A 20,488-nucleotide genomic window follows, 5' to 3' on the forward strand; every position below is an offset into this window, starting at 1 on the left:
ACACGAGCGAATCATTAGTAATTTATCAAATTAAAAGAGGAATGTGAAAGATCTCCAATTAAAAGAGGAATGTGAAAAATTTGTATTGAATACATACATTAACTGAATGCATGTGAATAATCTCTATTATATCAAGCCGAATAAACAGCAAACACGTGGACCAATTAATGACATCCTACATGACGATCATATATCAATCCTACGTGGCATCAAAAGAACCAGTTTGCTTCAGCATTATATAAGTATATAGATTTTGATTGTATTACTCAACAGATTATGAGCTAGAGTCCTTTGTTAATAAGAGTGGTCATTAGAGCTCTTATTCGATCAATAATTTCAAAATCCTAAAGGATTAATTAAAGTGCGCATAAACCAACTCAAACACTCCAGATCAAGTCATAAGAAAATATATATATTTTTGTTGTCTTTTTACACAAACTTAAAATTTACATGAATTATGAGAAAGTGAACCATATATATTATCATTAACTTAGAATACACTAGAAATATTTTGATATGCTAGAATATTGTTGATTTTTCAATTAAAAACAAAAACTATTTAATTATGCTATAAAGAGACATTTCTATCTAATATTACCACGGTTATCATATAAGGTCTGTTAAATTTATATAATTAATCAGTCTATTATAAATCATCAGCATAAATTAAAACTTTTATACTTTATAAAAAAAACCTTTCATACATAATAAAAAAAATAAAAAATAAAAGTTTTGTTGTAGGGTTTGGGCAGGAGCCGCGCGAACGCAGGCTCCCCCTAACACAAATTATGACGTACACTCTCCCACTTGGGGAGATGTTAGGCCGGCGCACCCACAACGTGCAATGTGGGCCGCCTGCCTAGGCTACGACTTTTCCTGATCAGCCGTAAACCCCGTCCAGGTAAGTATGTTTTCCATTCACAATCCGTTCCTTTTATTTATTCTCCGCCCCTTTGCCAATGTTGTTATTTTTCCATGTGGGACTAATTGTCCAACTGAAATCCTCATTCATGGTTAAATTCTTATTTGAGCAAAAGGAAAAAAAGTAAGATGGATTAATTACTGAATTTTAGTAATTCCAAGTTCCAATCCAACTACAAACTCATAGAAATGCGTTGCATTGGCCCACCATATCGCCTACAACTACAAGTAAATCTAAGACAGACAGAGCAGCAAGAGGTTATAGATCTAAGATATTTTCACCTCAAAATATCCCTTCACAGGATATTTACCAATCCACATCATTTATCCAAATGGATCATAACCTCTCTCTGTCTCTCGTACACTTGTTTTTTTTGACTGAGCACCGATCCTTCACATTCAAGATCTCAGTAGCAGCTAGCGGATTCAACCAATAATGGACGGTTCTTCTCAGCTTGTAGAGGAAGGCGTGAGCTTGAACGAGTGGGAGCAAATTCAACTGCCATCTCTTAGTAACAATACACCACCACTCCCCACAACTCCATCAAGTGTATGGGATGTGGTTGCCATTAGAGACAACTATCTCCAAGATAGCCTCTCCTTTTTTCCCCCAAATCAGCATAAAGGTTTACCAGTTCCTCCACAGGTTGAAGAAGAACCAAATTCGCCATCAGGCTCATCACCATCATCAACTGTATCGTCGTCGAGCCCGGAGTTGAGGCCACGAAATGTGAATGATATTTGGAGGGTCTTAAGATTGCGTTCTACGGTTCTGTGTTCTGGGATAGTTAGGATTGCTGCCAAGGTTCGTTACCGTGCAGTGAATTTAGTGGGGTTTCGGTCGTTTTTATCGGTGACTGGAGTTATAGCGGCGGTGTTGCTTTCTCTGTTGTACGCTAGGATGCGGAGATGGCGTTCAAGAGTTCAGGAAGAGAACAATCGCCTCATTCTTTTAGTCAAAGAGAAAGACCAGGTTCGTTTCTTAATGAAAATATAAAAATTTAAGGTATGAAATAATCATTCAAGCGTTTCAAGTCATCTTGGATCTATTGAACACTTTACAAATGAGTCTAGATAAATCACAAATCTTGTAAGTGGTTATTTTGTGGAACACCAATGCAAAACCTCTGAGCAATCCACCTAGATAGCTAAACTATCACCGTCCGACCACGAAGCTAGTGGTTCATAGGTAGGGATTCGGGTACTCAAAAAATTACTCACGTCTTACAGAAGGATACTTAAACCTCTTTTATCATCAACTTGTTATGATGTTGTGTGCTGATACTTTCATTATCCTAATGACCTAATAATTAGCCATGTCAAAATTATAAGTGTGTTATTATTTTAATTAGTGGAAGTTGCAACTTAACGCTTTTGAATATGAAATGCCTGAAGAGTTTGTTCCCAAAGAGGTTTGGCCTAATGAGAGAGAGTTCATTCAGTCTTGACATAGTTTAATGTTTGAGTCTTCTTTATGATGAGACTTTCGTGATGATATGGGGTTGGGATTTAGTAAAGAGATTTTTTCTTAAAGAAAAAAATAAGAAGATAATGGAACGAATGGAGTAGGGAGCTTCACACTTGACATAAAATCCAAATTCTGCTCCATGCTAATCAATCAGGAAGGTTATAATGTTTTACCTAACACATGATCTTATCTTTACTATAACATTGACAAATCAATAATCATATTATTAAAGCTTTTATTGGTTCTAGAATTAATATTTAGAGAATTTATTCCATATTGAATTATGTGCTCTGTCTTCTTCCTGTTTAACTTCTTGTGTGTTGCCGAGCATGTTTCAAGGAAAAAAGAATTGATAAATTGAATGCAATAATACCATGTCACTATCAACTGTAATTAATTAATTCGATATCTAATTATTGTGTTATTGATGTAATTTTATTTTGCAGAAGATTGGGCAGCTCTTGATTCAAGTTGCACAGATGAATGAATTATTGTCAGCACGCGTCAAGGTCCCGGTGATTCGAATTCGTTGATTGATGATAACACTAACCTTGATGTGCCGACAGCGTATATGCATGAAACAATAGAAAGCCAAATACACCCATATATATATATATTTGTACACGTTGAGCTCTTCTATATTGAGAGTTGGTCACTGAAACCACTTATTATTTTCTTCAAATTACATGACAATCATGACGGTGTGAATCCTAGAAATACTCATAAAAGTAGAAGACATTTGTTTTGAATATCTCCAAAATCCAAATCATTACACTATATTATATGATATAATCTAAGTATGTAAATCATAAACCCCTTCGTTATATTCTTCATTTCCTTTTCCATATGAGGTTTTGGACCTAGAAATCATAACATTGTTGGATTGATTTTACAAGGGAATGATTTAGCTAAGAGAATATCCACTCAACACCATTGCAAGTGTCGCTCCCACTTATCACTCTTAACACTTTACATTAATCTGTTACAACTATAAATTATTTAATCATCATTATTCCTTTATTCTTATTGAGAGATCCCAAATTTTAAGTAATTACATTTTAAGTAGATTCAAGTTAAATTAATTGTAATATATATATATATATATATATTTTTTTTTTTTTGGTGAACGGGGTGTCTAAATCAGTTTGTAAACACCTCAACTAATCTTCGAAGCTCTGAAGTTAACGATCGGGTAAATCTTCAATTGTCACCCCTGTTAACAATCGAGATGAATCAAACTCAGGATTTCTTGAATAATACCCCAAAAGTCCCTATTCAACTACTCGACCACCCTTTTATTATAATATAAACTTATTCTATTTTTATACATCTTTAATAGTCATATCATCGCAAAGTAATGTTTTAAACAGGATGTGTATACATAATCATACACTTCTATTAATATTACATAGTTTATTATTGATTAATGAATTTTAAAATAAGTGATTACGTGATAAATAAGGTCGGTATTACCTAGTGGGTCGGGTACTTGATCAAATCCGACTTGTTGGGCGGGGAATTACTTTCATTGGTACCCGTTAAAATGAAAAATATTAAGGGTAAATCTGGAAATTTTTGTTCAAACGTCAACGTACCCACGATTAATAATTTACAATTTTCGTTGTCTTTCCGTTTCCAGCCCTTTTGGGTTACAATACAAAACTTGAGGGGTTTTTTCGTAATATTCCCCTTCTACTTTCATTTTCTCTGCTGTGTCTCAAAACTCGAGCTTCACTTCCTTTGCTTTATTCTATCATAATTTTTTTTTTTTTTTTATTCTGCTTTTTCTTTTCTCTCCTCCGATAGACGGTTCCGAAGGAGAGATCTCAGTCGTCCGATCCATCAAGGTGAGCCATTTGTTTACGATCTTACTGCTTTGTACTTGATAATCACTCTCCTCATTCTCTACAATTTCTCTTCCTCCTGTTCCTACGTTTACTTTTCAGTAGCACATTTTACTTTCAGTATGAAGCTGAAGTATTCGAGTCTGGAATGGATTGCTTATTCCGGTTAGCGTCGTGTCTGTTTTGAATTCAGTTCAATTTTGTTTTATTTTTTTTAATTATTATTTTCACTGAACGACATCGTTTAGCTATTTTTGGTTCTTTGTTCTACGTTCAAACGTTAATTTTGGTTCTTATGGCGGTTTAAATGGCTAATGCTGTTGAATGCTCGAAAAGATCTAACCCTAGTTCACAGCGCACATGGCAATTTTTTTTTTTTGTATGTAAAATTTATAATTATAAGCAAGACTGTTGCAGAGTTTTAATTTAAGGACAGGGTGAGAATAATTTGACGGGTGTATAGGTTTGCTTCATAGATGGTTTAAGACCAGCTGCCCTTTGCTTTTTTGTACTTACAATGATTGCTGATTTTTTATGTGGTTCTGGTTGGATCTTAAACTTTGGGACTCTTAATTTTGACTCATATCTGTTGATGATATTGTAGCTTCAATCTGCTGGTTAAAGGGCTAATGTATGTGCTTTAATTGTTTTTTTTTTTTTTCGTCAATTGTGTAGGATATGCTTTGACTTCCCTATAGAGCAGATAATATAGATACATATAATTTAGTTTTAGTACAGAGAATATTGTACAAAAATGGGGCGTCTAAAGCTGCAATCCGGAATCAAAGCGATTGAGGAAGAACCTGAGGACTATGACACAACTTATTCAAACAAAGCTACTTTAGCATGCATGATTAATTCAGAAGTAGGTGCTGTATTGGCAGTCATGAGGAGAAATAGAAATGTAAGATGGGGGGGTCAGTATATGTCTGGAGATGATCAGCTAGAACACTCCTTGATCCAGTCTCTGAAGACATTAAGGAAACAAATCTTCTCATGGCAGCATCCATGGCATACCATCAACCCTGCTGTGTATCTCCAGCCATTTTTAGAGGTGATTCGATCAGATGAAACTGGTGCACCAATCACTGGTATTGCTTTGTCGTCAGTCTACAAGATCTTAACGCTTGATGTCATCGATCCAGATACTGTTAACGTTGAAGAGGCTATGCACTTGGTAGTAGATGCTGTGACTAGCTGCCGCTTTGAAGTGACTGATCCTGCATCAGAAGAAGTGGTGCTGATGAAGATACTTCAGGTTCTTCTGGCTTGTATGAAAAGCAAAGCATCTGTAATGTTGAGTAATCAGCATGTTTGTACCATAGTAAACACTTGTTTTCGTATAGTTCATCAAGCAGGATCAAAAGGTGAGTTGTTACAGCGCATAGCTCGTCACACGATGTATGAACTTGTTAGGCGTATTTTTTCACATCTACCAGATATTGATAACACAGAACATGCATTGGTCAATGGAGTTGCTGCTGTTAAGCAGGAGGTATAAGTGCATGTTCCATCTTCCTTTTTCAGTTCATTATCTTCTCTTATGTAATGCTTCTATTGGTTGCTAGGAACTGGAAGGAAATAAAGAAAAGAACTTGGAGAGAATTTAGAAATCATAGTTCAAGTTGCATCTCTGTCGTCGGTTTATTGATTGATAATGGATTTGTCTGGTCATTCTTTGTAAGCTGTCTATGATAGTTTGGAATTGCAAAAAATTATTCATTTTTTTTAATCTACACGTGGTGGGTCATATTTGTAAGTTTTCTATAACTGCCTGGAGTTGTAAAAAGTTACTTCTTCATCTTTTTTAATCTACACTATATTCTTGGTAATCAAATTACAAAACTAAGAATCTTTTCTACTGTCTCTCGCTCTTTTTCCTTCTGTCCACTGTGAAAATTTGTTGTGTTTCAACATCATAGACGGTGGCTGGCAGATACATTGGTTGCAAGTGATTACTGGTGTGGCTGTTTAACAAAACAGGGTGATATTATTTGAAATTAAGCTCCTCTATTCTCTTGTTCATGGAGTCATTGATGGGAGTGAGATGGCATAAGGATGAATTTAACTCGAGCTCTGGCTATTGTGTTAGTGCCTGAAAGAAAAATATCTCTTTGTATTTCTTTTTACTGGCTAGAGAAGTCAACCTCTCAATGATTAGAATCACTGACATGTTTTACGGGCTATGACTCCTGCAGATTGGTGGGGTAGATTATGATTATGCTTTTGGGAGCAAGCAAATGGAGAATGGAAATGGTAATTCAGAATATGATGGTCAACAATCCTCAGCAAATTTTGTTTCTGCTACAGGCGTGGTAGCTAATGCAATGGATGAAAATACAATTGGAGCTGGTACTGGAAAGGAGGCTGTTTCATATGATTTGCATCTCATGACTGAGCCATATGGAGTCCCTTGCATGGTGGAGATATTTCACTTTTTGTGCTCTTTAGTGAATGCTTCAGAGCATATGGCAATGGGTTTGAGGTCTAATACTTTAGCATTTGATGAAGATGTGCCGCTTTTTGCCTTGGGCTTGATTAACTCAGCCATAGAATTGGCTGGGCCTGCTATTCGCTGTCACCCAAGACTATTGAGTTTGATTCAAGATGAATTATTTCGTAACCTTATGCAATTTGGTTTGTCCATGAGCCCACTTATTCTTTCAATGGTATGTAGCATTGTGCTCAACCTGTATCACCATCTCCGCACTGAATTGAAACTACAGCTTGAGGCTTTCTTTTCCTGTGTGATCTTGCGGCTTGCACAAAGCAGATATGGGGCTTCGTATCAGCAGCAGGAGGTTGCCATGGAAGCTCTTGTTGACTTTTGCAGACAGAAAACATTCATGGTGGAGATGTATGCTAACTTGGATTGTGACATAACTTGCAGCAATGTTTTTGAAGACCTAGCTAATTTGTTGTCAAAGAGTGCATTTCCAGTGAACTGTCCTTTGTCTGCAATGCACATCCTTGCTTTGGATGGTCTGATTGCTGTTATACAGGGAATGGCTGAGAGGATAGGCAATGGATTGCTAAGTTCAGAGCAAACTCCAGTAACTCTTGAAGAATACACCCCGTTCTGGATGGTGAAATGTGACAACTATAGTGATCCTAATCATTGGGTTACATTTGTCCGCCGGAGAAAGTATATCAAGAGAAGATTGATGATTGGAGCTGATCACTTTAACCGGGACCCAAAGAAAGGATTAGAGTTTCTCCAAGGAACACACCTTCTGCCTGACAAACTTGATCCCCAAAGTGTTGCTTGCTTTTTTAGGTACACTGCTGGGTTAGATAAGAACCTTGTTGGAGATTTCCTAGGAAATCATGATGAGTTTTGTGTTCAGGTTCTTCATGAATTTGCTGGGACTTTTGACTTCCAAGACATGAATCTGGATACTGCTCTGCGGTTATTCTTGGAAACTTTTCGGCTGCCCGGAGAATCACAAAAGATACAAAGGGTGCTTGAGGCATTTTCAGAGAGATACTATGAGCAATCACCTCAGATTCTAGTGAACAAGGATGCTGCACTTTTATTATCCTATTCACTTATAATGCTTAACACCGATCAACATAACATACAGGTGAAGAAAAAGATGACAGAAGAGGATTTTATTAGGAATAATAGGCACATCAATGGAGGCAGCGATCTACCACGAGATTTCCTGTCAGAACTTTACCATTCTATTTGCAAGAATGAGATTCGCACAACTCCAGAGCAAGGCACTGGTTTCCCTGAAATGACCCCAAGCCGTTGGATTGATTTAATGCACAAGTCTAAGAAAACAGCTCCATATATTGTAGCCGATTGCAGAGCCTACCTTGACCATGATATGTTTGCAATAATGTCGGGCCCAACAATTGCTGCTATCTCTGTTGTATTTGATCATGCAGAACACGAAGAAGTTTACCAAACATGTATTGATGGATTCTTAGCTGTTGCAAAAATTTCTGCGTGCCATCATCTTGAAGATGTTCTGGATGACCTTGTTGTGTCTTTATGCAAGTTTACAACTCTCCTGAATCCATCATCTGTTGAAGAACCTGTGCTAGCCTTTGGTGATGACACTAAAGCCAGGATGGCAACTGTCACTGTTTTCACAATCGCAAATAGGTATGGGGACTATATTCGCACTGGTTGGAGAAATATTCTCGATTGCATCTTAAGATTGCATAAGCTTGGTCTTCTTCCTGCTCGAGTGGCCAGTGACGCGGCTGATGAATCTGAGCTGTCTTCTGACCCTAGCCATGGGAAGCCTCTGACAAACAGTTTGTCTTCAGCCCATATGCCATCCATGGGAACTCCAAGAAGATCTTCTGGATTGATGGGCCGATTCAGCCAGCTCTTATCTCTTGATACAGAGGAGCCAAGATCGCAACCTACTGAGCAACAACTAGCTGCTCATCAACGCACCCTTCAAACAATTCAAAAATGCCACATTGACAGTATATTTACAGAGAGTAAGTTTTTGCAAGCTGAATCCCTATTGCAACTTGCACGAGCACTCATTTGGGCTGCAGGGCGACCCCAGAAAGGGAACAGCTCTCCTGAGGATGAAGATACTGCTGTTTTTTGCCTAGAGTTGCTGATTGCAATTACCCTGAACAACCGAGACAGGATTGTGCTTCTGTGGCAGGGTGTTTATGAGCACATAGCAAGCATTGTTCAATCAACTGTGATGCCTTGTGCCTTGGTAGAAAAGGCTGTTTTTGGACTCCTCCGAATTTGCCAGCGACTGCTTCCCTATAAAGAGAATCTGGCTGATGAACTTTTGAGGTCCTTGAATCTTGTCTTGAAGCTTGATGCTCGGGTAGCTGATGCATATTGTGAACAGATTACTCAGGAAGTCAGTCGCCTTGTGAAAGCCAATGCTACTCATATCAGATCCCAGATGGGGTGGCGCACTATTACATCTCTACTTTCCATCACAGCACGGCACCCAGAAGCTTCTGAAGCAGGATTTGATGCATTGTTGTTCATTATGTCAGATGGAGCCCACTTGGTGCCGGCAAATTATGTTCTTTGTATAGATGCCTCAAGGCAGTTTGCTGAATCTCGTGTTGGACAGGCAGAGCGATCTGTCCGTGCGTTAGATCTTATGGCTGATTCTGTTGATTGTTTATCAAGATGGAGTCATGAGGCCAAGGATGCAATTGGGGAGTATGAAGCGGCAAAATTGTCTCAGGATATAGGAGATATGTGGCTAAGACTTGTGCAAGGACTCAGAAAAGTTTGTTTGGATCAGAGAGAAGATGTTAGAAACCATGCTCTTCTATCATTGCAGAAGTGCTTGACAGGAGTAGATGAGATCCACCTTCCACATAGTTTGTGGCTACAGTGTTTTGATATGGTAATATTCACAATGCTCGATGACTTGCTTGAAATAGCTCAGGGACATTCCCAAAAAGACTACCGAAACATGGAAGGCACACTTATCTTAGCCATGAAGCTACTGTCAAAAGTGTTTTTACAGTTGCTTCATGACCTCTCACAGTTGTCAACATTCTGCAAACTATGGCTTGGAGTCCTTAGCCGAATGGAAAAATATATGAAGGTAAAAGTAAGAGGTAAAAAAAGTGAGAAGCTTCTGGAAATAGTTCCTGATCTCCTTAAGAATACTTTACTTGTAATGAAGGCAAGAGGAGTGCTTGTACAGAGAAGTGCATTAGGAGGAGATAGCTTATGGGAACTTACATGGCTACACGTGAATAACATTGTTCCATCTTTGCAATCTGAGGTATTCCCTGATCAAGATTCAGAGCAGTCACAAAATAGGCAGAGCGAAGCAGGTGGAGGTTTGGGGTCTGATCAAATGACTTCTGTTCCATCAAGTGAAACCTTGGCCTCTTAAGGTGTTAGAACAGGAGGTTAACATAGCGTACAGTGCACGGGGTACCTGAATTGATTAGTTGTTGAATGTTGTTAATAGTTCACAACCATGATTGCTATGTTACTGTTTTTGGTGGCTTTCAGTGTTTCTGTTCTTGGATATTCATCAGATTATGGCAAGGATCACCAACGATTAATATTAATACTTGCTGGAACATCTTAAAGGCAAATGGGGTGTGAAAGAATGGAATCAACACGGTGAGGTGTTTTGATCTTAAAGAACACGATGGGTTGGTCAATCTCAGGATGCCCCTTATCTTTTGGTGAGTGTGTGTTCTTCTTTTCGTTGTTTCAGTTGAACCTTCTCTAAATGTACCATCCGTATCTAAAGTTAGATTTGTATGAAAATATTGTAGTTCTCTAGGCTTCTTTTGTAGGGCATTTTGTAGCGGGAGGGTTCAAATGACTTGTTTTTGTTATTACGAAAATTCAGGAGGGAAGATATTTACTAGTCTTTTGCCCCAGAGAATTAGCCTATACGATTGTATTTGGTTTGCGTATTGATGTACAGGTCTCGTATATTGTAGACTCAATAATTCTGTAAGCGGATTGAATCCATATGAGATTGAGATGCTTTATTTTGGCTCGAATAATGTTCAAAATTTCACGGATTATAAGTACGGGCAAGCGTTTCCAAAGCAATGCCAAGTACTGTAGAGATTCGTGTTACATTATGATTTTCGCTGTCTGGATTTCGATTGGGATGGGATCACTTAGTGTAGGTTTATTTTTTGTCAAATTTTATTAGCTTAATGAACAAGAAAATGAAGTTATTGTACACATTTTGTTATTTCAAATCAGATTTCTCTTGTAGCTTTGAGGCTTAAGCCAATTACTTTTTTCTTTTAAAGTTTACTCCCTAGATGTACAAAGTAAAATTTTGAATTAGGGGTTAATTTCAATAAACAATTTTGCAATTTGGGAAAGTGACATGTGACTTAAGTTGATAGTTTCTTTCTTTCTTTTGACATTTATTACCTCGCAATTTCAAACATTCATTAAAAGATCATGGTTGACACTCCATTAGTGAATAATTCTTTTTTTACCATTGAGGTGTTCGGACCAATTTACGTATATCTCAATTAATCCTTGTGGTCCTGAATTATCGGTCGAATAAGAACCCTAGTGATTTCCTCTATTAGTGTATGAGAAGACTTGAATTCAGGAGTTCATGAAATCTTATTTTACTCTTTTATCATCAAACGATTCAAATGATGGTTAAAACAATATAAGGTAAATCTATATGCCTAAAAAAGACCGAATTGCATTGATACGGAGCGAAATTAACCCATTTAAGAGCCCAAAAAAGACCAAAGAGAATTAGTTTTTTTTTTGTTTTTTTCACAAATTGAGAGAGGAAAAAAAAATTGAAGGCTCAAAAGCTTTGTTGGAAACTTGGAACGGTGTGTTTTGATTGCTATAAAAACGCAGCGTTTCTTTAAAGCCAAGCAAAAGTACTGTCTTCGTAGTTTCAGTCGAGAATCTAGCATTCTACTCCCCCAAATGATATTTACGGGTGCATTTGGCTAAGTATTTTTATCCATATTTTGGACCGGATTTTACAAATGGTGTTTGTTTTGTTATTTACAGAATCCTGTCCTGATAATTCAATCCTGACAACTATCCTGACAAATGTTTTTTTGACCGTTACAGTTTGTTTTTTCATTTTTTTTTTCACTGCATCTTCACTACTTCACCATTTCACTTTCTCAGTATCACTGCATCTTCACTGCTTCACCATTTCACTTTCTCAGTATCTATCACCGGCTTCGTGCTTCAGTTCTCAGTTGGCATTACCGTTTTCAGTGCTTCACTTTCTCAGTATCCGACACCACCATTTCAGTTTTTGATAATCCATTACCAGGTTCAGTGTTTCACTTCCCAGTTTGCATTACCACCATTTCATTTTCTAGTTTCCAGTACCAGCTTCAGTGCTTCACTTCGCACCGTGAACCCCCAATGCCCTCTGTCACAAACCCACATTCTAACCCAACGTGAACCCATCGTCAACTCGCAAATCCCTCACACACAAACCCACTGTGAACCCACCTCAGATCCACAACCGTGAACCCACCGTGACCCGATCTGTCACACACAACCCCACGGCGACCTGATGTACCGCAAACCAACCCACCTTGAGCACATACCCACCCACTATGACTAGATATACCGCAAACCAACCCAACCCGAGCACACACACACCCACTGTGACCCGATCTATCGCAAACCAACCCATCCTGAGCACACACGCACCACCGTGACTCGATCTACCCCAAACCAACCCACCCCGAGCACCCACGCACCCACCGTGACCCGATCTACCGCAAACCAACCAACCCTGAGCACACACGCACCACCGTGACCCGATCTACCCCAAACCAACCCACCCCGAGCACACACGCACCACCGTGACCCGATCTACCCCAAACCAACCCACCCCGAGCACACACGCACCACCGTGACCCAATCTACCCCAAACCAACCCACCCCGAGCACTCACGCACCACCGCGCCCCGATCTACCCCAAACCAACCCACCCCGAGCACACACGCACCACCGTGACCCCATCTACCCCAAACCAACCCACCTCGAGCACCCATGCACCCATCGTCACTATGACTCGATCTGTCGCAAACACACACCCTGATCTGGATCAAACCGACACCCCGATCTCCATCAAACCCACCTCATATCTGTGTAAAAGGGGAAGCAGTTGCATTTTGTCTTTGTTTGGCATGAATGGATTGTGAATGCGCATTTCTGTTTTATTTCTCGTGGGGCACACGCATGGATGGGTTTTTGTTTTATTTGGAATTGTTTTAATTGGGTTTTAACAAAATACAATAAATTATTATATTAATAAATCATTTATAAACAAATATATTAATCAAATATTCAACACAAATATCAATGTCAAAATACTCTACCAAACACATATTTTAAAAATCTTATTCTCGTAATTATAACCCTATCCAAGTATCCAATATTATCTCCAAAATCTTATCCAAAATATTAAATCAAACGCATCCTACGATTTTCCGTACGGTCATTTAATTTCTTAATAATTTTTTAAAAGAATTAGCTTAGCTTTATATAAGAAACCGTCTCGTATTTAGGATTTAATTTTTCGGAGATCTAGGGTTGGGTTTCGAGATTTCAGAGCAATTCAGCAAGTAAGTTGAAAATTGAATTGAAGATGAGTGAGGTGTTCGAAGGATACGAGCGCCAGTACTGCGAGCTTTCCGCAAATCTCTCCAGAAAATGCAACTCAACTTCTCACCTTTCCGATACAGGTATTATCACAGTCAAACACACTTCATATCAAACTCAATTATGCAACTTTATTTGATACTTCAATTTTACAGATCAGAAGAAGGAAAAGGTTTCCGAAATAAAATCTGGCCTAGATGATGCTGACGTTTTGGTACTGCATCAAAAACATATTTTCTTTCATTAATTATTGTATAATTTTAAATTTATGTTTTTAGTTATAATGTCGTGTTTGGTTTGGGTTATTCCCAGATTCGGAAAATGGACCTGGAGGCGAGGAGTTTGCAGCCGAGTGTAAAGGCTATGCTTCTTGCTAAATTAAGAGAATATAAGTCTGATTTGAATAAGCTCAAGAGAGAATTTAAAAGAATTTCATCACCTAATGCTCATGAAGAGCTGTTGGAGTCTGCCACAGCTGATGCACCGACGGTAATGATCCATATTTTGTTTCACTTGGTGGATTATTTTTTGGTTATAGAGTTTACTATTATATTACTTGTTTAACTTCTCGGCAAACGTCAATTCAACACTTTGTTTGATGTAGAACATTATTTATCATGAATTTTCGTGTCTAGTACTAAATAGTTTTGTTGTAAAACTATTGTTTTCATGTTTATATCGTAAATATACATGTTTTTGCTAGGATGTACATGTTAGTACTTAGTACTTTTTTTATGGCACTTTCCTGTTTATTCACTGTTTAGCTAAGATAGACAATTTCTTTCTTTTTTTTTGTTTTTTTCCAATTGAACACTTGGATTAATATGGAGAAGCACCTGGAAAATACCTTGGTTTTGTAGAAAACTCTCCTACCAAACGTTCCTAAATGCTTTGTTAATATTGTTGGATACCATTGTTGATGGATGATAATAGGAATACATTTTTTTCCATTAATTGCTACTTGGCAGGAAAGGTTCTTTCTCAAAACAAATGCAAATGTAAATTGTGAGATATCACAAACAAATGAAAATATATTGTGAGAAGTATTTGTCCGACACTATACTTGCCTTGGTGATTTCTCTGTTTGTTTGATCTCTGGCTCCTTGAACAACTCCCATTCCAAATAAAGTGGAGATGTTCTTGTTTATTTGGCGAAAACATTTTGTCACTGATAACTGGTGGTACAGGGTTCCGGGGAGCATAGAGAAAGAATGGCCATGTCAGTTGAGAGAGTGAATCAGTCAGGTGAGAGAATTAAGGAGAGTAGAAGAATGCTACTAGAGACAGAGGAGCTTGGCATCTCAATTGTGGAAGATTTGAATCAACAGCGTGAAACTCTACTACATTCCCGTAATAAGGTCTCTATCTTGATTTTTTTCTTGTTGATATATGTTCAATTTCGCAAGGTTTTGAGTTACTTCTAGTTTTCCTAACAACAATTGTGACACAATGAATGAGCCTTTCTTGGGTATAACCAGTTTCCTCCAAAGTAAATCTCAAACTTTAAAGCAATACAAGTAAGAAAGATCCAAAGCTAAGTCTACTAGGTTAATCAAATTCCTAAGCGAGGTAAGATTCTAGTTTGTCATATTACTTGTTAAGGTAAAAAGGGAGGACAGCCAAAAGAAGTGTTGTCAAAATTCTCCTGAATTTTTGGGGAAATTTTGACAACACTTCTTTTGGTTGGCCTCCCCCTTTCTTCTAACAAGTAATAGAACCAAGTAGAATCTTACTTGGGCTTAGAAATTTGATTATATTAGTAGATTTAACTATGGATCTTTCGTACTAGTATTGCTTTGAAGTTTGAGATTTACTTTGGAGGAAACTGTATCTACACTTGCTTTGGTATCATGTTAAAGTCTTAAAGACAATATATTTCCGAATAATTTGCCTAGGACTTTTGGTGGATATGATTGATCAAGATATTGTTTGAAGTCGGGGCTATTAAGGGTGAAGTGAGGAGTGAAGAGAGATTAATGTGATACTTCCAAACATAACACAATTACAACCTTATTTATAGACTAACATAGGATTTATCTAAGTACTTGCACGCATAATAATTAATCAGACCGTTAACCACAATTTATAAATCCTCAAAATTTAGAAATTTATCCCCAAAAACTAAATAAATTTTTCAAGACATAATTTAATGTGACTTGGAGAATCAAATTTAAAAATCTAGGTTTATCTAAAATTAATTCTTGAACATATGGGTGATGAACCAAAAGAAAAATAAAAAAATGTAAACTATCTTTTTAAGTAGCCAATGACTCTTCCATGCATTCTATAACTAACTGTTAGAATGGTCGGCTGTTAAGTGACTGGTTGTAGGATCAAATCCTGTGGAGATCTGATTCATTTCGAACTAAAGTTTGCAGCAAAAGTTGTGGGATTGTTGATTGATAATTTTACTAATTAATTTAGCTTTTTTCTCCTTTTTCTGCAGCTTCACGGGGTAGATGATGCCATCAGTAAGAGTAAAAAAGTCTTAACTTCCATGTCACGGAGGATCACAAGGAACAAATGGATTGTTGGCTCGATCATTGCAGCTCTTATCCTTGCAATCATCTTTATCCTCATTATTAAGCTTTCTCATCATTAGTTTTACCAGTAGAGTTGTTCTATGTGCTTTATGTGCATATTGTATATAAAATTATTAATCAAATATTGGGTTATGTATCCCATTTTCCATCATTTTGTTTTGTACTTAATAAGATGCAGTCTGCATCTACACGTTCTGTGCATTGCTTTTGTCAATTGAACAAGTATACCTTCTTTGCCGCGGATTGTTCTGTGAATTCATTTTAACTTTATTTTTTATTCTTCATTCTATTCGTATTTCTCTTCAGTTTGGTGTTCATTTATTTCCAGTCAAAATAACGCTGTACTGGAAACATACTCAAAACATATTCATTTTAACAAATTCTGTTATTCTTTTTCTGACATTTCTCTAGTTTTCCAACATTTTCTCATTACTTTCTCGTCAACCAAACATCAAAATGAGTTTACAAATTGAAAACTAAGTCGAGATCAATGACATATCTTACACTCATTCTGCTACAATATGATTCAAGATCATGATTTAAGCTTGTACATCAGAATTTATATCTTAATTCCATATAAGAAACCATGAATCATCAGGAAAATTCCAATAAATTTGGAAGATTTAAAATTTTTTATAGATAAATTCTTTCAATATGAACGGCGGGATGGATGGGTCATGGGTAGTCAAGATATGAGGAAGAACACGTCGGCAGGGGCGGATCCAGCCTACTCAATTTTATTTTAAAAAATACTAATATATATAATTTCTGGATTTTGGCCCACCCTAACAAAAATTGATGGATCCGCTACTGCACGTCGGGCATCTACACGTGGACAAGCCGCCCGATCGTATTATTCTCCCTCAACATTTAGGGTGTGTTTGTTTTGTTATTTTTGATAGGATTTTGAGAATAATATTGGGTAGTTGAATAGAGTGAGTATTACGAGGTAAAATTTAAAAATTAACAAAAAAACTCCCTAGGTTTACTACTTTAACTAAACACCCCAATATATAATAATTTTGTAAAATAACAAAAATTCCCCCACCCACCCACAATGCTAGATTTCGGCCACTACCAACGGAATCTGGCCAGAAAATGGCGTTATGACGTAGACCGGTCGAATTTGGCCGATCGTGCGTTAATATGGTCTTTTTCAGCAAGATCCATCACAGATCTAGCCTAAAAATGCCAGATTCATGGCCAGATCTGACCGTCAACGGTCGCAAAAGGCCAGATTTGATATGGTCGTCGCTGACGGTCAGATCCACTGTGAATCTTACAGGAAAAGGCCAAATCAATGAATTACCAACTATTTTCGGTCGTTTCTACGCTGTTGTGATAGACCAGAATCTGATAACTATGGGTGGATGAATGTGTTTTTGTTAATTTTTAAACTTTTTTTTTAGGGGTGTTTAATTAAATTAATAAATTTAAAGAGTTTATAATAATTAAAATAATAAAGTAATATTTTTTAAATAATTAAACAAACAGGTATTTTGGGAATAAGATAGGGAGTAGGGTTTGAAATAACGAAACAAACGGACGCTAAAAGTTTTATGGGTTTTTTTTTGCGGTTCCGAGTTTGACCCGTCTGTTTCTCACACGCCAAACTAACGCTTGCAGTTGCAGACCCCACCACACAAAATATCCGGCTAATTCCACAAACGAAACCAAGTTTCCTTCTTCCTCCTTCATTGGCGGTTACTCAGCCTTTCACGCCGAGAATTTCTCTTATTTTTCCCACACACACCACGTGTGTGTTTAAACAAAAAGTCCCCTAGTGATCATAGTTTGGTAGCTGAACCAAATCGCCGAACCATGGATTCACTCTCATCAGTCTCCACTTCCATAGTTCTCCCTCCCAGTAATCCCCTCCGTCTTCGCAGTCGACAGGTTCGCTTCTCTTCTCGCACAATTCACAGTCGTTTTTCTGCTCTTTCCTCTTCCTTGGTCGGACGCCGTACTAGCAGATTTCCGCGAGTCTTATGTAAAACCAGCACCGGAAATAAAGATGATGATGACGGCAACCAAGAAATTGAGAGAGCCCTGCACTTGGACGGAACCATTCCTGGGAGTTCGAACGAGTTTGTAAAGCGAGTCTCTTCACGGGCTTATGATATGCGCAGACATTTACATCAGACTTTCGACACCAGCAGCTATGACGGTACTCTTTAATTTTCTTTGGTTGCAATTTGGATTCTTGATCATTATTACTTGTTGTTAACTGCTAAAGATTACAGTATTGGCTTTTCTTAACCTCACCTTCATGGTATTGTATGCTCTTGCGAATTACCTAGAAATATTACAGTGTTCTTTTTTATTTAATTGTGCTTCCAGTGAGGATCATGACATGCTATTCGTAATGTTACGTGTCCTTTTAACGTTAAATAATTTTGTGCTGTGTTCTAGTTTATATTTTGTTACCTATTAGATGTTTTGCAAATTATAAATTTACATTGCAAGAATTTAACCACATTTTACACCCGGAATATAGTAATTCTTTTGCATATACTTAGAGAAATGTTATTTGTCGTGATGCCAGTTTCTTAAATGTTATTTAAGACAATTGGTTTTCATAATGTGCCAACCTAAAATCATATTAGTGATATAGAATGTATGATTATTGAATATTATCAGTCATTCAATGTACCATTATTATATGACCTTTATACTTCAATAGCTTGTTTGATGTCAGATATTCACTTTGCTTAGATGTTTGTTTGAAGTTACTCCTACGACACTTGGGCTAAGAGATTTGCTACGTTTGGTAATAATTTTGAGGAACAATATGTTTTGCCCTGATTTTGTTATGGTTGTAATTCTTTGGGATGGGCTCAGCAGAAACATTTTCCTTGTTCACCTCATGAGTGGCAACTTGTTATAGTTGCTAGTGCTTAATGGTTGAGTGTCTGTACTATATAATATGTGTAGTTTAAAAGTACAAATATGTAATGAGCCCATCATAGATGTTTGTGATCTTGCATATTCTCTTAAGCTCTCAATCTTTATGGCTGTTTGAAAAAATTATTCTTTTTTGTTCTGTTTCTACCTCTCTTTTTAGTGCTTTCAACGTGTTTCAACCTATGTTTCTTGGTGGAATGGGAGTATTTCACCATCTTTTAATGTTGGTGAGGCTTATGATTCATGGTCATAGGTTTCTCATTGAGATACGTAATGTCATGTGTTGTGCTTTTTCAAGGGATTTGGTTAATTGATATGTTATCTCATATTTGTTTCCTTGACAAGACTCATAATTATTTTTTTACTTATTTTAATCATCCAGTTCTAGAGGCAAACCCATGGAGAGAAGATTCAAAGCCTGTATATGTACTAACCCACAATGAAAACCAGTTATGCACGATGAAAACTCGAAGGAATCGGAGGTTAGATTTGGTTCTGTATGGTATTACCTTGTAAATAATTGTTGATTCTCTGGCTTAGGTTTTACTTTTGTAAACAGTGAAGTTGAAAGGGAGCTTGGGTTATTGTTTTCCAAAGGAGGAAAGTGGAGGTCCCAAATTGGAAATCAATCTAAACAGTCTAGAGGTGGAACAAAATTCCAGATGCTTGTGGAGGATGTTAGGGAGGGAGTGCTTGTAAGTTTTGGCTTATACCAGCTGTTTATTTTTAATATGAATCAATTTATAGGTACCATCTATATTCAAAATGGTAAACGAGGTTATATTATGGTCTCTACCATACTCTTTTTTGTAATAAATTTTCAAATTACCACCGATGAGTTGTGTAATTGTATCCTGAGTGGAATTTAAAAGTTAGCATTTTAACCAATAACCATCCACTTCTCCACTCCCAGACCCCCACCCTCAACAATTAATCTCATCTTGTAGTGCATTCCACCTTCTGTTATAATGGTTCTCTGGCAGGTTTTAAGTTTTTAGTGTTCTGTTTTTCCAGGGTCATTGTGCTTCATCTTTAGGTTTTTAGTTTAAGGCTCAACTCTTGGTGCAGGTATTTGAAGATGAGAATGAAGCTGCACGATATTGTGACTTGCTGCAGGGAGGAGGTAAAGGTTGTGAAGGTGTTGCAGAGATTGAAGCCTCATCAGTAAGATTCGGAGCCAAACATTGAAATAGCCTGTTTAAAAGATGGTTTGTAATAGTTCCAATACATTTGCTGCAGGTATTTGATCTCTGCCAAAAAATGAGGGCCTTGGCTGTTTTGTTCCGCAAGGGAAGAACTCCTCCTCTACCTCAGAGCTTGGAGCTCAATCTCAGGGCCCGAAAACGGTCCCTTGAAGACCAAGAGGACTTGGTGTGAGAGAAATGGTGGCATGAAAGTATGAAAAATAGAACTAAATATCTGTAAAATGTAAATTCATTTGTCGGTGGTGAAGTAAATATGATGATTATACGAAAAGGTCCTTGAGTTGCATATGATAATAATGCGCAATTGTAATGGTAATTTTGCTTTTGTAGTTCACCCAAAAGCCCTGTATTTGATGTGATCTTATAAAAATTATTGAACTCCAGAATTTTAGATTAAATTGAATCAATTGATGTGATTAAAAGTAAACCAGATATTTAAAAAGCTATTGATGTCCAATCATCCATGAGCTAAAGCCCTCTAATACGACAAAGCCTACACATGT

At 37.3% G+C, this 20,488-nt stretch overlaps 4 protein-coding genes and 1 non-coding gene across 7 annotated transcripts; 4 read left to right on the forward strand and 1 right to left on the reverse strand.

The window, feature by feature from the left end:
- Nucleotides 1-749: 749 nt before the first annotated feature.
- On the reverse strand, nucleotides 750-909 carry LOC116120622. Its single transcript, XR_004126581.1, has one exon. It is a non-coding gene; the product is annotated as a U1 spliceosomal RNA (small nuclear RNA).
- Nucleotides 910-1,178: 269 nt separating this feature from the next.
- Nucleotides 1,179-3,202, forward strand: LOC116120617. The gene is made up of 2 exons (XM_031406582.1): nucleotides 1,179-1,894; nucleotides 2,836-3,202. Exons 1-2 carry the CDS (start codon nucleotides 1,358-1,360, stop codon nucleotides 2,920-2,922), a joined length of 624 nt encoding a protein of 207 aa, XP_031262442.1. The 5' UTR covers nucleotides 1,179-1,357; the 3' UTR covers nucleotides 2,923-3,202.
- A 903-nt stretch (nucleotides 3,203-4,105) lies between these two features.
- Nucleotides 4,106-10,910, forward strand: LOC116120515 (ARF guanine-nucleotide exchange factor GNOM). 2 transcript variants are annotated; one of them, XM_031406463.1, is made up of 3 exons: nucleotides 4,106-4,236; nucleotides 4,909-5,728; nucleotides 6,432-10,910. In XM_031406463.1, the coding sequence occupies exons 2-3, from the start codon at nucleotides 4,988-4,990 to the stop codon at nucleotides 10,083-10,085; spliced, it is 4,395 nt and encodes a 1,464-aa protein (XP_031262323.1). In that variant the 5' UTR covers nucleotides 4,106-4,236; nucleotides 4,909-4,987; the 3' UTR covers nucleotides 10,086-10,910. The 2 variants fall into 2 exon arrangements, with proteins under 2 accessions (XP_031262323.1, XP_031262324.1); XM_031406464.1 differs by having other exon boundaries at nucleotides 4,140-4,236; nucleotides 4,961-5,728.
- Nucleotides 10,911-13,160: 2,250 nt separating this feature from the next.
- On the forward strand, nucleotides 13,161-16,158 carry LOC116120581 (vesicle transport v-SNARE 12-like). Of its 2 annotated transcripts, none has more exons than XM_031406532.1 (5): nucleotides 13,161-13,416; nucleotides 13,489-13,547; nucleotides 13,646-13,822; nucleotides 14,521-14,691; nucleotides 15,780-16,158. In XM_031406532.1, exons 1-5 carry the CDS (start codon nucleotides 13,320-13,322, stop codon nucleotides 15,933-15,935), a joined length of 660 nt encoding a protein of 219 aa, XP_031262392.1. In that variant the 5' UTR covers nucleotides 13,161-13,319; the 3' UTR covers nucleotides 15,936-16,158. The 2 variants fall into 2 exon arrangements, with proteins under 2 accessions (XP_031262392.1, XP_031262393.1); XM_031406533.1 differs by having other exon boundaries at nucleotides 13,163-13,416; nucleotides 13,494-13,547.
- Nucleotides 16,159-17,543: 1,385 nt separating this feature from the next.
- On the forward strand, nucleotides 17,544-20,371 carry LOC116120586. Its single transcript, XM_031406540.1, has 5 exons — nucleotides 17,544-18,043; nucleotides 19,163-19,262; nucleotides 19,340-19,475; nucleotides 19,849-19,944; nucleotides 20,020-20,371. The coding sequence occupies exons 1-5, from the start codon at nucleotides 17,698-17,700 to the stop codon at nucleotides 20,155-20,157; spliced, it is 816 nt and encodes a 271-aa protein (XP_031262400.1). The 5' UTR covers nucleotides 17,544-17,697; the 3' UTR covers nucleotides 20,158-20,371.
- Nucleotides 20,372-20,488: the final 117 nt, after the last annotated feature.

This window comes from Pistacia vera, unplaced genomic scaffold (genome assembly GCF_008641045.1).
Source record: "Pistacia vera cultivar Batoury unplaced genomic scaffold, PisVer_v2 Contig94, whole genome shotgun sequence".
Classification (NCBI taxonomy): domain Eukaryota; kingdom Viridiplantae; phylum Streptophyta; class Magnoliopsida; order Sapindales; family Anacardiaceae; genus Pistacia; species Pistacia vera.